The following is a 17128-nucleotide window of genomic DNA, read 5'->3' on the forward strand; positions in this document are numbered from 1 at the left end:
ATATATATATCCTAGAAGAAATTAGAAATTATAGTGTATTAATTTCTAGGATGGGGGAGGGGGGTTGTGTGGCGTTATAAACCTAGTAACCCTAGTAAAGTCATTTGGTCACTATTAGTAGCTTCTCCAACTTACTATACAAGAGGGGCAGATGCAGATTTGTATAATACAATACAACTTTTTCTTACTGAATATATCACACTCGTCGGGTGTGTAGTTGGCCGCTGCAGGGAAGATATTTATCTAAAAGAAAGTAAAACAATACAAATCTGTATTTTTAAATTAGTTCAACCGCAGTGCCAAATCTCCCTATGCCTAACTAGTAGGCCTAGCTGTGTGTCTGAAATCCTGGGGAGACCTACAGTACCTTTAGCCAATAGGCCTATTGATTGATTGCCATAAAATGTCTCAGAGGTTATTTTCGGTCATCTACAATACAAACATGTTGCGGGGGAATGCCCCCGGACCCCCAAGGGTAGTGTTATCTTGATCGGCTCCACTTTTTCCCCCCACCCCCTTTCAGACATCTCTGGATCCGCCCCTGTGATACTTTGTTGAAACTATATTTTTATCATTTGGAACTACTAATGAAATTTGATTTTGAGGATATGTATTTGACCCTTGTGGATTAGCAACCCGATACTCAATGTGGAGGTTATATTTTTACCCTTGTGGATTATCAGCCAGATATTGGATGTTGAGGCTCTCTGTTTGCCCTTTGGGATTAACAACCGATATTGATGGTGAGCCTTTAGTGTATCGTAATTATCCTCAAAGTATCTGCTGTCCTGCTAGTTTTGTAAACAGCCTCCTGGCTAATGGATTTGAATATAAACACTGATAATGAATTTCATCACAGATCTCCAATTCTCAACAAATTTATGGAGATTGCCATTCTAGAGACTTTTCATCCTCCACTTAGTGTAGCTATTGCATTAAATGAGCATACACCCTCTTTTACTTACACAAAAGAACATTGTAGTGTCAGGTTACACCTTTACCCTGTATCTATCTATCTTCTTTTTTTAATGATGTTAGTATTATGATTAGTTGGATATATTGTTATGATTATTTTAATTATTATTTTATTATTGAAATTAATATAGTATGATAATTATCAAAAGTGTTCATGTCTTGAAAATGGATTAAAAAAAAAATTCTGTCTGGGTATGAAACACACAGTGCTATGAACAAGCACTCTTATCTTCAGTGCTTCAATAATGTTACGATGACGCATTGATATATTTTCCAGTCCTCATTTATCTGTTTTTATTTATTCTCTTATTTCCAATTTATTTTACTTTTACCGATATAAATTATAAAATACAGTATTGTTTTTTGTTGTTGATGCTGCTGTTCTTATTATTAGAGTCTGTGTTCTTGAAAGAATTTTAATTTTATTTGTTTATTTTACTGTCATTTTTGTAAGTTTTTATGATTAGAGACTGAGCAGAAAATCCAGGTTAAATATTAATAAAGAAAGAAAAAGGAAAGAAAGATTCCTCATTGATAATAAACTGTACAGCACTACTATAAACAAATAAAATGCGTGGTACTCATAAAATTTGCTGTATACTGTCAACTTCACCTTTTGGCGACATTGATTGGTCAGTCGAATTGGAGAGCATTTTCATTGCACTTGAGAGGGGCAGCAATGCTGTGTAACAATTGACAGTGGATCAATTTTATATGATGTACAATACATCATGATATTGGCTTAGATATCAATATTACCCATGATACAGCATCATGATAATCTTTGTCATAATCCCTTTTAAAGGAAAGTGCAATCATTATAAATTTAAGATTTTTTAGTTGGATAATTTTTTATACCTTTTCAATTTGTTATGCTGTAATTGAATTAAAATTATTTGATATTATATGAAAATATGTATTTTTTTCCATATATGGTTTATGAATCATGTCATTAATAGTTTCTTGAAGGTATCCAATTGAACTATGTTGAGAAAGCACAAAATTATTTGATAATATGAAAATATGTATTTTTTTTCCATATGGTTTATGAATTATGTCATTAATAGTTTCTTGAAGGTATCCAGTTGAACTATGATGAGAAAGCACAAAATGCCAACGTTTATGTGATTGGAAGTTGTGGTTTCGACAGTATCCCAGCCGATATGGGTGTCTGCTTTGTTAGGGAACATTTCCCAGGTAAATTGATCTTTGTTTTGTTACACCCGATTCACACGGCAGAAAATGCACTAAATATTAACAGGGATATGTGTTCCAATATCCCAGATTTGTCAATTTCTCCCAACTAAATACAAACCTTGATAAAAGTCAGTTAATGAAGATAAGCACAAGGTTAAAGTGAAAGATAAGCTCTCACCGTTACCATGTGAACAGATCCTTGCTGAATATTTTGAGAACTCCTTGAGGTCTTTTTTTTTTTTACCAAGAATGTCAAGATCAAAGCATCAGCTTATCTTATAATGTCGGTTTAATGTAACAGTCTTGGTTAGTGTGGGGGCGGGGACAGGGAATTGGGTGTTGTACCGGGATCAGATTTCAACATTAATGACATACATTTGAATGTGAAAACATACCTTCTTGAACTGATGACGATAATTTGGATCACATTCCAATTTAATGACATACTGCAATCAAGATTCAAGATTTATCACTAAGAATGATTATTCATTATGCAAATTAGCTAGCTATTTACATACTGCTGTATTTTCATTAGTTTAAAATACATGGATGTTTGCCTAAAAATATGTAAATTAGGCAGAGATGGATGTGATGTTTGCGATTTGGTGTCATGTCTAAAGATATTTAATCTTTGTATACACAGCAATTTCTTTACTGGCTTTTAAATTTATTAAATTCCGAATTTAGAGTTTTCAAATCAAACTTTTTTTTAACAGAAATGAATTGAAGAAGTGTTGGGAATTGTCACATCTCCTATTGTAATAAACAATTCCGTTGTTTTTTCTGCTTTCCGGCCATTAGTAAATTAATTTTGTAATGTCTTTCTCAATCCCCCGTTACCAGTAACTCCATTCAAGCTATGAAGCGTAATGGTATTTCCTTAAATAAGAAGTGATTCTAGAAGGGTTTTGACTGTTAAAAGCACTGATTGAATCAATTAGACACGATATCAGTCTTCCTGAACATGACGACTACTGATAACTGACCGCACCAAAGACCAATACATCAAAATCAATCCATCCCTCATGCCAGATGAAATTACAAACGACTTGTTGGAACAAATTGTGCATTTATTTTGTAGCCAAGACATAAAAAATAATGGAAGTAATTGTCTACAGACCCAATCATATTAATACTTAAGGTGAATTAAAGAATGGAAATCACATATAAGAGATTAGTTTTTATTGATTAATGCCTGTAAGTGCTCTGTAAATTTTTTTCTTCATATACTTATTCAATTTAAGCCATACATAAAAAAAAGAAAGATTTATAAAAGGACTAATTAACATACCCTAAAAGATAGACTACTGTATATTGATAATGAAAATATATGTAATGGTGGCCACAAAAATTCAAATCTTTAGGAGAAATTTAATATCTTATTTCTTTTCCATCTCTATTTGAAGTAAATTCGTAATCTTACAATAATATTGTAACGTATAACTTCTGTAGATAAAGTGCACTTTGAATAATACCATTCTCATACTATCGCTGAACATTACATACTGCTTAAAAGATAGACTACTGTATATTGATAATGAAAATATATGTAATGGTGGCCACAAAAGTTCAAATCTTTAGGAGAAATTAATTATCTTATTTCTTTTCCATCTCTATTTGAAGTAAATTCGTAATCTTACAATAATATTGTAACGTATAACTTCTGTAGATAAAGTGCACTTTGAATAATACCATTCTCATACTATCGCTGAACATTACATACTGCTGTGCATATTCTGTCTCTTATACACATCTAGATGTGTATAAGAGACAGACATTTCCCAGGTAAATTGATCATATTTATGAAATTTCAAAATGGGAAACTGAAAAGAATAATATAATGATTATTAGAATCGGGATGGATGATAATAAGGATTGACATTTAAAATCATACATATACTTTCTACTTGTGTTGCTATTGTCTGGTTTGAACAATGAGGAGTAATGATAATTTGATGTCATCAACCCAGTGTCATCATTCCGTGTTAGATACCAGGATAATGAACTTCGTTAAAGAAAGCTCAATGACAAAATCCTTCTGTGTTTATAAAGCACGGTTGAATTATTCCTGATTTCTGCATATAATTATGACATAAATCAATCGTAACACTTCATAATCTGTATAACATAAAATCTCATTTCTTAACTCACTTATGTTTGTAATTTATCATTTCTTCATATTTATTTAAAGATATACGGCAACTCAAATCATCAAAAATTCTAATTAAGATTAATTTTTTTTTATGACAAGTCAAACATGACACTCTGTAATGGTATTTATATTTGTTTAAAGATATACGGCCAACCAAAAAAAAAAATCAAAAATTTTAAATTTTAATTTTAATTTTAAATACGTTTTAAAATTTAGCAGATACGTTGCAAGGTTTACAATTGTTACAGACAATGATTTACAGATGTAAAATCCTTAAGTGTGCTTTAAAAATTAAAGGTGTGCAGAAATAAATGGAATGGCGTGTATTATTCAACTTTGTTTAATTGGCAAGAAAAATTTTTTTTTTGTTATAATTTTTAGTTGACAGCTAATAAACATTGAAATTTACCAGTTAAGCAAGTTTTAATGAGATTTGTGTTGCATTATTAGTTGTTTTATAGACTAAGAACGTAAATATAGTAATAATTAATTTTTCATGTCTGTTCTTAAGTTATTACTAAAAACCAGAGACTCGCAAATCAATCATGTAATGTATTTGTATATTCATTATTAAATTAAATGCTGTTAATTTTTCTCCTTATCAATAAAACCAGACACTTGAATTATTATTTCATTGAATAATTTATTAATTTACTAACCATAACTCAAGATGGTTGACCAACAGAGGCTCTGGACAGATGAAGCAATTTTTAATGCATTGATGTAGTACCAATATATATCTTCACTGTCTTTAGCCATGCTCAAACATATCCAGTAATTACTTCAACTCTACACTCATTAATAATACTCATTTACATAGTTATCACTCATATTCAGGAATAATTATGTTTAGCCCTTTCTCATTTCTCCCTCTAAGTAGTAAAGCATCTGAGATCTCATCATTTTTCTTATTTATCATAATAATCGCCATCCTCCTTTGAGTTACTACAGGGCTCAAGATCATATAATCTCCATCATCCTCAACTTGCTTCAGGGTTCAACAAACACATTTTACGTGTTTTCTTAAAAATTTCAAAATAATATACATAGTTTCTTTTGTATAAGCCAACTCAACTTGAACACAAATAATTTGGATAGGGTGTATCGGATGGTTATAAACTAGAGGAATCTCCTTTTTTAAATCAAAATACAGTTTCTCAGCATTGCATGCCTAATATAACGTGAATGTTTGTTTTTAAAGTATTTGTAAAAGTTAGCTAAGCTACTCATTCGATTCATACCTGGGCTTTTGCCCGAGGAAAGGCTAGTACATAAATTTGGGCGTAAAGTAAGGGGAGGGCTTATACTCGAGGTGGGATTATATCCAAGGAACTACGGTATTACAATTTGATTTAAGTGAGTAGTTACTTAATGTGCTTATAGTTCCTCGTTTATATGCTTATAACTTCTATTTATTCTCACTAATCATTGCCGTTCCTCAATTTAAAATCCAATTTATTAGTTGAACACAACCATTCTCAGGGGAAAATAAGGCTGTGAAGTGATGAAAGTAGAATGAATACATTATCATCAAAGTTTACTTATGTAATTTTCTACTTTATTAGGAATTCTGAACACGATAGAAAGTTTTCTTATGGCCAGCGGTGGATCTGTGAGTTTATTATTTGTATCAATAATTATTGATAATAATGATTAATATCTTACATGAAAATCAAGGCAAGCAAACTAAAGTTCGTATTATATTTGTTGTGTTCCTATGGTAATAGACACTTTTTATAGCACAATGGCATAGTTTGTGCAATATAAGATATTTTTACTATTGCACACGTTTTAATAGCATAATAGTATAGTTTGTGCTATGTAACATTTGTACTATTGCACATGTTCTATATGTGATAACATTTGTACTATTGCACATGTTCTGTAGCATTAGTTTCGTTCACGCTATATAATATTTGTGCTATTGCACATATTCTATTGCACTCATTCTATTTTACTTGTTCTATTGCACTTGTTCTTCTGTACATTTGCTGTTCTTTCTTTGCCACAGTCGCATCGTTGATAATGTAATGTCCAAGTATTTTGTACACACATTTTCCGGTAGATACAGAGCAACTAAATTAATTAATAATTAATATCAGTTTACATTTTTTTATGGTATCTGTCATTAATCAAAATTAATATCAATGTATATTCTTGGTGGAATTTTCATTAATTTCATTCTCTAGAAAGTCAAAAACTCTCTTCTAATTTCAGTCAGTAAACACTATGAATTTACTGAGAAAAATCTTAAAATTTATAAAAACAACATTATCTGTCTGTTAAGTGTTTTCACTGTTTCAAAGTTCTTTACATTATCGCCATAGTCTTTAGCTGTAGCCATGCACAGTGTACAATTATTGTAGACATGTATAATGATTAACATAAGCTTTGCATTTATTTGCCAGGGGACTGTTGGGCATTATGGGACTTGGCAGTCGGCCATTCACGGATTTGCAAACGCTAAGGAACTGATAAGCTTGCGAAAACAATTTAAGCATGAACCGCTCCCTCGCTACAAACCAAGGTTGACGAAAAGGTAAAATGAAAAAAGAAAGGTTTTTCAGTATATTAGTATAATAAACTTAAACATATGTTATGATAGTTTCCATGGCCTGTGTCCATCAGGAGATTTAGCCGTACAATCCGTAGAGAATGGGAAAGGGAATTGTATATTGCATTTGAGTCTGTTGGCCTATCGAATGTCGATGGATTAATTTGCTCAATTTCACTGAACTGTCTCAGCTGCTACAACTCATTTAATTATCGATGAATTGCATTTTTTTTGGAAAGTTTTATCTCACTTATCTTCATAATATAGTATATTAACGCCTTCTCCACATTTTGCAGCATCCTTTCTTGCCAGCTGCTGATAGATGTCACCACAATCTTCCCCTCATCCATGATCACATGGGCGTAAGGTGGGGGATGCCGGGGGTGTGGACGCAACTTGTGCAAATTACTTCCACTGAGTAGGTTAAAATACTAAAAATGACCTTTAAGTTTTCATTGGAATAGGGATTTAGTTCCACATTCTCAATTTTTTACCCCCAGGCCAAAACCACCCCTCATGATCATCACCTCTTATTTCAATGTCATACTTTTTTCTTAATGCTTTTTTATATGTGTTTATTATATTTCCTGTATGTTAGGAGTTCTGTGTTCTTTCATGAACCGTCTGCCAAGTGGGCAATACCATTTCCTGGGTCGGATGTCTCCGTTGTAAGAAGAACCCAACGCTTCATGTTTGAGAAGGAATCACAACGACCAGTAAGATTTTATTCAATTTCAGCAAAATATCAAATACAGAACACCAGGGTAGAGCAGTATATATTTTGGTTATTTACTTATTTATTTCTTTATTTATTTATTTGTACTTTCTAGAGACTACAGGTGCTATTAGTACTTGTGTATTGGTTTTCAAAGTAGTACATTTACAAACAAACCATAAAAAAAAGAAAACAACATACAAAACAAAGTCAAATTCAATGTAAAACTTATAAATTAATAGAACTAGCAAATACCTGTACTTTGCAGGGTGTTAAATGATTGTGAAAAGTTGGAGAGGCATAGAGTTATTATGGGAAATTGAGGAGGCAATCATTGAGGATGTTATACTGTAGTTACCTTGTCATTCTTTTTTTAAAGGACCTCTTTGTAGATAGTGTTTTGCGTGAGTGTCTCTGCCGAATTGGCCCTTGTGAGGAATTGTTCATTTTGATAATACATTGGAGTACAGTACCTGCTTGGGTGTGAAAATGTAACATATACATTAATAACGTGTTAACTCCGGCGTGTTCGCTGTTTGAATGCGGTGTTGTGGTATGTCTCTGAATATATATGGCTATGATTGTATATTAGATTTGGTGCATGGCACAATGACATCACAACAGTTAACTCAGAACGTTATTTTAGTAGTATAGATTATGGAATAAAACTAATGTCATTTCTTTAAAGTTAATTTTGGTTTTGGAAGTACATTCTAAAATCAAAATGTTCTAATACCTCGACAAATATTCTAAGGTGGTATAATTAAATCATTATTAGTTTTGCTACGTGTGCATTTTGAATGGATATTGTTATTAAAAATAAATTGGGATGATAAGTATCCATGGAGGTAAACGCCCTTTCAACATTTAAAAGTTATAAGAATTAATTGTTCATTCCCTCTTACACAGTGCTGGCTCTAGGATACATTTCCTTGGCTGCCTAAGCTGTTCTACAAGGGGGCTTGAGCTTGTATGCCTGAGGAGGTTTGGGAGGGGTGTCCCTCTCCGAAATGAGTTTTTATTTTTTAAATATGGATCCTCTGGATGGCCGGAAATGGCACTTTACGACTGTGAAAAACATGTTTTGGCTTGGTGTAGGCCTATTTAAAAACTTTTTTTTTGGTCCGACTGCCTGACTAACTTGGCCGGCGTGGGGCTTGACTTGTCAAATGTGGGCCCCCCCCCCCTTGGTGCCGCCACTGTTCTCACTAGACACATTCATCATGTACTGCTATCAATGTACAGAAGTATTATTAGCGGTTCTGGTTACATTTTACAGTAATTTAGTTAATTCAATAGACACAAGGACAAGGAAATTCAAGTAGAAGGCTCAGTGAACAAATATCAAGTATCACAATAAATGGAAAGACACATTCTCAATCTCATTGTAGTTTTCTATCTACTCATATTACATTTTGTGTTAGTATAAATTTAGTATCATCCTATGGGCTACAACCGTGGAGGAATTAGTTTGAACTACAACCAAGGTCTAAGCTGGCAATTTCAAATGTTAACATAAAAGGTGTTAGTATTGATGTAATATCTTCCTACAGGCAACAACCAGTGTATAATAGTCTGTGTATTTTAATATTAACATGTGATGTTTCACATTGATAAATGGTTTTTATGTATTTGTTATTTTAATAAGCACGATTTATTTATCAACTTGCAATAAAGTAAATGTGTTTATATAGCTGTATAAATCAAATTGCTAATGCAGGTTTCAACATGTGTTTAATAATTGATTGATTTCAAATTGACAAATGCTATATGAGTTGTTCAGAATATAATTGCCAGTATTTCACCGATATCTCATATGCTTAATTCCAACCCATTAAGGTAATCATGTAGGCACGCATGGCTTATCTAACTAAAGTTTATGTCACTAAACCTCTAATCTAATCATTCCATTATACTCAACTCATTATGTTGCCATGGTGATAATGTCCCAAAACAGCACCCTCTATATGGGCATATCTGAAGTGCTGATCAATTTAAGGAGGTATTTATTTTTGTACATCCTGCATGGGGAATTTGCGAAAATCTCTTAAATTGGTAACTGAGTACAATTTACATTCATTTAATTTCATTGTTTGCGTAGGTTAATGATGATTATTTTTTTCTGTTTCTCGTAGATTCAGTTTGGAGCGTACGCAACTGTTAGCAGTTTCTTTTCGCTGTTGATGCTCATTGTCGGTGGACTCCTGTTCTCAGTGCTTGCTAAATTTAAATTTGGCAGAAATCTTTTAGAAAAGGTGAATACATCATATTTCTTATTTAAAAAGAATTATAAGTAATCTGTAAGATGGAGTGAATGCATGCATTCCCCTCCCGCCATGGGAAAAGGTCCACATTTTCAAAACAGTCGCATGTACTGAATATAAAATTTGTTGATATCTGTAAATATTTTTATTGATTAAAATGGAAATCTTTACATTTTATACAGCAATCTATTGTTAGGCCAGTATTTGGGTATTGGAGTTGCAGTAGGTACCCCCGATATGCCAGTTGTCCATTTTTGCATACATCTGTACCCCCCCAAATGGCTAACCTGAATGTTGCTAAATTTCAAGATCTTTTTTAAAACAGCTTTGTGCTCACTTGTATTTTTATTTACCCAAAGAAGTACATTGTGTCACAAAAGCATTTGTTTGAGTACACGTTCATGTCTATATATCATTAGTGTAGATACTAATACGGCTACTCAAATCATGTGTTTATATCTTGTTTTATTGTGGTGTAGTATCCAAGACTATTCAGTTTTGGAGCGTTCAGTCACGAGGGTCCTTCAAGAAAACATTTAGAGAAGAGTTCGTTCACCTTTACCTTTTATTCCGAGGGATTCAGTACCAAAGAGAAAGAAGAAGAAGGCCAACATGATCGCCAAATGATCACAAAGGTGTCTGGACCAGGTGAGACTATCCATGGGAGTATCCAGTCCAGGGGGAAATACTAGTGCCCAGAAGGAAGAGAGAGAGCATGGTACTCCAAAACATAGCTTTTTGATTTTTCCAATTAAATATACCAGTGTCTTCTCAAATTAAATTCCATGTTCACTGGAACATTAGTGACATTTATATATTCTAATCGTTAATGCATTAATTTTTTTAAATAATTCATTACACTAAGTACAATTTGATGTTAAGTAGTAAAATTAAAAGCCAGAGGCAATGTGCTTCTTTTTTTTTTAAAGATTTAAATTGCTAAAGTAATGTGTTTCAGATTTAAATTACAATGTGATATATATAAAATTTATGACCGAATGGAAATTGTATAATTAAATCAATGTATTATTGTATTTTTGGATTGAATATGTATGGTATTAAAATGGTATATATAGTTGTATGGCATCATTGATTATGGTTTACATGGCTAAATACTTAACTACAAATTTATAAAAGGAAATAAATTAGGTATACATTAAATCTTAAGAAAATGACAGTTTCTCCTTTTATGTGCTTATATTTTCATTGTTTGTTTGATGTAAAAATGGTCCTAAAATTGTTCTAACATTTCTTTCTGGTATTTGAAGCTTGATATAATGTATTATAATATAGTTTAATTTATAATATAATATTGATTTTAATACTCTATGATTCGATAGTAGTAAAATAGTAGATCTTAATTCAAAAATTTAATATTGATTTTAATATTATGTGATACATAAATTACATGATGTAATATATTGCAATTTATTTAAAACTATAATATTGATTTTAATATTGTATGATTAAATAATGTATGTATGTATTTTTATTTTATAAAATACTATAAATGTAAATAAATGTATAAGAATTATTGTAATTAAATATAATATTATGGTATTTGGGATTTATGAGAAAATGTATTAATAGATAGTTTATATATAATACATTTGGATTTATTGTTAAACATGTTTATATTAAGATGACTGGTGATGTATTTATATATTACCACAACGTATGATATATTATTGACATATGTATGATGTTAGTTGACATATATGACGTATGTTAACATATAAAAAAGGATATAAATAATGTAATTTATGATTAAATGCAGACCAGAAATAGAAATCTTGAGCATGAATAGAACAAATTGTGTATCTTGCTAGTAATACTGGGATTATTGTAAAGTGGATTAATTCAGTGGTTTTTATGATTTGCTAGAATCCAGGAGATATGAAACGTGCTTAATTTTCATGTTTAATGTTTATTCACAGAGCCTGGCTACGTTGCAACACCGATTGCCATGATTCAGAGTGCCTTTGTCTTATTAAAGGAGTCCAGCAAGTTACCGGGGAAGTAAGTCATGCAATTCAACTATTGTTTATTCATCTAATTATTTGGACGATATTTTCATAGACCGGAAGTTGTGGGAGTCTCGCGGAAATCGGGATGGCCTCTCGCAAGCAATAATCTCCCTGAATATAACACTCCCGCAATTTTGTAACATTTGCACGTTTTTACTAATTTATTATCTATTGCCTCATGGAAGTCAATGCCAATGTCTATCACCATGCACAGCAAAATGAAATTAATTGTGTAAGAAAGCGCATTTAACCAGATCTCCCCATTAAGGCAACCACTGTCATAGATAATAATTATGCCTAACGTGGCTGCTATCCTATTCCTACTTCTATCTATATTATCCTCCACATTATAACATTTTAAAAATGGGTCCAGATTTCTCATATTTTGTGTAAAATGGGTCAGCTTTTAAGAAAATGGGTCCAGATTTCTCATATTTTGTATAAAATGGGTAATTTTTTTTAAAAATGGGTCCAGATTATTGATATTTTTGCCATAAAATGGGAGAACTTTAGGAAAATGGGTCCACATTATTTGAATTTACGTGTAAAGTGGGTCCACCCTGATATTGTCCCACACTATTTGAAAATCCTGGCTACGGCATTGCTTACCTACTACCTTTCTCTTGATTACTATCTTATCCTGCATATTGCTTTCCCTGACTTTCTCTGAAGTATTTGTATTGATTGAATTGTTTTTGTTATTCATTTCAGAGGGGGTGTGTTCACTCCTGGAGCAGCCTTTGCCAAAACAAGTTTAATTAAACGGTTAACGGAACATGGCTTCCATTTCAACACGGTCTCTGAGGCTCAACCAATATAGACATATGTCTCCTGCTGAAACGCTCTTGATTTTATAAAAGAAGGCTTGATTATTATCAAATATTAAGGCAATAATAATAATATATTTTAATTAGGTAATTTAATTTGTGATTTTATTGCTTATTATGAAGCTAAACATAATTATATTCGACAAAGAGATAAATGCTTCATTTTAAAAAATGGCCAAAATATGAGCGCTTTCAGTGTTGTTGTCTTAAAAAGTATATCAAAGAAAGAACAAAGGCATAAATTTCTCCATTTCTTTTAAATAGCAACACTTAGGTTTATAAAAGAAATACATATGTGGCAAAGACAAGCCAAACCAGTCACTCGTCACAAATTGTGTTACAGAGATAATAGCCAAAACATGCTGGAATGTCAACATTTTTGAAATCTATTTTATTGCTAAAAAGTTGCTAAACTAACCTTTTTATATCTATACATCATGGTTTGTTATTTTCTTCTCCATTTTCAATGGTTTCTGCCTGAGAAATGCCTGAAATCGTAACTTTGAAGGATGATTTCTCAAATATTATACTTTAAAAAGCTGTATGTTAAAGACTCCTGTAACTTCTTCCTGTAAATGATTCTTTCACCATTTTATAGCTTTCATTTTACTGTTAACCCTGTATTAATAAATATATATAGATTTTTGCGAGGAGTGACTGGTTTGGCCTGCCTTGCCTCGTATTTTACATGTGTGCGTCAAAATACTAGTGTTGTATCAGGGTACTACAGTATATGGTAGCATTATGAACTGAATATATATTATCTTAGGATTTTATCTTGCTTACTTTGCAGTCGTTTTATCTAATGTGTTCTGTATATCTTATTCATACGACCATGTGATACAAATAACACTGAGGAAGGACACAGGCGTGTCATCTTTAATAAAATTTTATGTCTCTGTTGAGTCAATGTGTGTAATCTTTTCATTATTGTGTCTGCTTTTATTTATCGGTGAGATGAATGTGGAACTACATCAGATTTTATATATACCTGTATATATATATATATATATATATATGCTGTCTCTTATACACATCTAGATGTTTTGTCTACAATGTCAACGTATATGTTTCTACTTTGTGCAATCGTGCTTACTTTATATATATATATATAAATATATACATATATATATATAGTGTGTGTGTATATATAAACAAATAGATCAATAATAATAACTGCTCAAATACTCTTAAACCTCGAATTAAAGGCCTGGGCAAACTTTGGATGGGCTTCTTTTCAAGGTTACTTTAAAAGAGGGGGGGGGGTTTCTTTTCAAGATGAATGCTGTGAATTTTAGGATTTACTACAAAAAATAGGTTCACTGTAACATCAATCTGCATCATGGAGTGTATCACTTAAATTACTGTATAAGCAGTTTATGTACTGTACTATCTCGAAAAAAAGCCCATGCTATCGTGAAAAGAAGCCCATATTTCGAGGCTACTCTTGTAAGCTAAGAGGGGGACTTCAATTCAAGGTTTTACGGTATGATGTTATAATCGTATCAAACAGTGTCTCAATGAAAAGTTCCTTTATTAAGCGAGACTTTTTAGCTTGTTTTCTGAACTTACTTTTTTAAAGGTTGTCAGAGATGGGCAAAATAAAAAAACCCTATCCCCAATTAGGTTTTCCTGAACTTTTTGTGCAGTCTTCGAATGTGTCAAAAGACTTGTCATTTCTATATCAAGTGATAGTGATCTATCCTTGCATCTTTTTGTATAGTTTAATGTTAGTTACTCAACAATTAAAATAAAAGAAGCTGTACTCGTGCCGCATTTATTTTTTTATTTATTTAAACAATTTCATTTGCAGTTTAATTGTTTAGGAATTCTTTACAAAATTTACAATACTCACCATGACAATGATATATAATATAAAATAACTTGTACTACATGCAATGCAAGTACTAATAGTATGTAAGTACTTAGCAGTTAAGAATATTGTATGGAATCGTATACATTAAATACATATACATTCCATTAAATTTTCAGTCAAAATTAAGTACCCAGTATAGTACATATAAAATTAAAAACTCAAGTTCTGGAAGAACTAAATCAAGGATATTATGTATTAAAGGCTATTTATTACTAGTTAACCTAAAACTCCATACCAATTTTTGTAACACCTCTAATTTCTATAAAATCTGCCAGATACAAGCTTGTTTCAGGTTATTTTATTTAAAATAAAAGCAGTTCATGAAGGTGGAGATTTTTCTCTCAATCATGCACATTTTCTTGTAATACATAAATCTATTTTAAATTAAAATCATTCAATAAAAATACATTTTCGACAAGCACAGCACAAATATTAGCATATCAAAACTATTATTTAAATCCAAACATATATTTACTTTAACTAATCTCCCTCATTATCCACACTATAATTTTGCAAATCAATCAATCGGTAAAAATAAAATAGTCAATGTTCGTTGCAATTGTTTGCTAGCAGACTTTAGACAGAATTGTTAATGCGCTGGAAATGGCAGCGATTTTCTTGTGCAACGACCAGAAACGGGTTGTGGTACCTGGATGGATAAGTCAACAGAATTATTACCGATGGAAATGAGCCTCTCAACCCGATTCAATGCAGTTAGCTAACATTCAGTATACATTCCAGCGCATTAATGTATTAAAGGATGTGATTGTGAACACGTTAAGGAGGAAAACAGATTAACAATGACAAGATAAGGCAGTGAAGGAAGAAAAGAAAAAAAAATATGATGCTCTAAACATTACACAGAGGTTTAAATGTCGACTAAAATAAAGTTAAGGCATTGATTGTTTTTTTTTAAATAATTGTGAAGTACTTTTTATAATTATTTGAAAATAATGTACTGCAAAAGAAGTCATAATCATGAACTTGACTATTCATATAGATTTATAATATTTATTTTTTACAGCACTATATTTTTATAATGAAGAAAACAATAATACTAGCAAATTAAAATAAATGGACAATTATCTGTATAGTATTAATGAATAAATAATTAAAAAAAAATACAATTCTGATTTCATATATGTAAAATGTTTAACTGCTATTTCTTTACATGAAGGGGACATTTTAAAACCATTTAATAATAATAATCAAACATTTAGTACAGTACCTTAATTGTGATATATATATAACATTTCAAGATTGCACCAAAATAACAGTTATTGATAAAACTGGAAAATTTTAGCAAATAAATAATATAAATTTATCAACATACCAATGTTAATTAAAATGATCAAAATTTACAATGAAACATCTGACAGCCTCAAAAATATTAATACAGCAACACTAAATATATTTAACTTTTTATATATTTTTTTATATTTTTTTTATTTTAAAATGAGGTAACATTATTAAGTCTCATTAATTTATTTGTTATATATATTTATTACATGGTTACTTTAATAATAATATATTTATTTTTGTCCTTTTATTTGTAATGTTAGCACTGAAATGCCCAGCATTTAGGTAATAATGCTTTGTACCTTGCATAATTATAACTATCTAATTAAGTGGAAGAACAAATATATCACAGTTAACAAACAAATCTACACAGCGATCCCCAGTATTCCACATGTCGCGAAGTCTCCTGGAAAATTGGGACGGCCTCCAGCCATCCTGCGAGCAAGTGTAAAAATCTCCCGGAAACTATCGCATCTTCCGTGAGTCATGATATTCGCATGTATTTGTTTGCATGGTGTCCTTAAAATCAGCTAGTGATGGATAACATCACGCGAAGTAAAATAAAATTAGATGTGCTCATTAAACAAGACGTTTCAGGTGGCTTCTTCCAACTTGGGACCTCTATCATAATGACACACAAAGCTTTTATAACACTTCTTCATCAACTTTATAAATTATTTATACGTGTGTTTTAAAGGTTATTAAACCAAAAAAATCTTTCTTCACAATTGAGAAACAAAAAACATTGCACCAAACATCGTAATTTCCGATGCAAATGATATTCTATCACAGGTTGGAATGCATGTCTACTTCCTCCCCAATGCAAATGTTAATTGATCACATGTTGGGTTGCATGTCTTCTTTTTACCCAATGCAAATGATATTTCATCACGGGTTGGTTGCATATATGAGGCATGTTGTGGCAAAATGGCTAAGTTGTAGCAAAAATTGAAAATCAAGTTATAGGCATTTTCAGATACCTGAGTATGTGATCTTTAAAATGAGGAGTCATTCATTTAAATTGGACATTTCAAGCCTAAGTTATTGGAAAGTGAAAGTACAGTACTCTTAGAGTCAAGATAAACATGATTTTGAGTAATTGCCTTTCAAAGTTATTTGTGCATACATTGCATACACTGTTTAATAGAATGAACTATAACAAATAACATTAAATAAACAATTTGTTAACCACTTCCAGAACTAATACTTTGGGACATGATTAATAAGACATTAAACTGTTGA

At 31.4% G+C, this 17128-nt stretch overlaps 1 protein-coding gene across 1 annotated transcript in view; it reads left to right on the plus strand.

Moving 5' to 3' along the window:
- LOC117116067 (saccharopine dehydrogenase-like oxidoreductase) overlaps positions 1 to 13621 on the plus strand; it is a 17303-nt gene extending 3682 nt beyond the window's left edge. Inside the window, exons 4-11 of the mRNA XM_033260008.1 lie at positions 2043 to 2172; positions 5890 to 5936; positions 6733 to 6863; positions 7477 to 7594; positions 9729 to 9848; positions 10337 to 10505; positions 11795 to 11876; positions 12596 to 13621. Coding sequence (XP_033115899.1) covers positions 2043 to 2172; positions 5890 to 5936; positions 6733 to 6863; positions 7477 to 7594; positions 9729 to 9848; positions 10337 to 10505; positions 11795 to 11876; positions 12596 to 12704 — 906 coding nt within the window. The 3' untranslated portion in view covers positions 12705 to 13621. The remainder of the gene's footprint in view (positions 1 to 2042; positions 2173 to 5889; positions 5937 to 6732; positions 6864 to 7476; positions 7595 to 9728; positions 9849 to 10336; positions 10506 to 11794; positions 11877 to 12595) is intronic.
- The last annotated feature ends 3507 nt before the right edge of the window (positions 13622 to 17128 follow it).

This window comes from Anneissia japonica, unplaced genomic scaffold (genome assembly GCF_011630105.1).
Source record: "Anneissia japonica isolate Jap-2015-1 unplaced genomic scaffold, ASM1163010v1 scaffold287743_len2803612_cov181, whole genome shotgun sequence".
NCBI lineage: Eukaryota > Metazoa > Echinodermata > Crinoidea > Comatulida > Comatulidae > Anneissia > Anneissia japonica.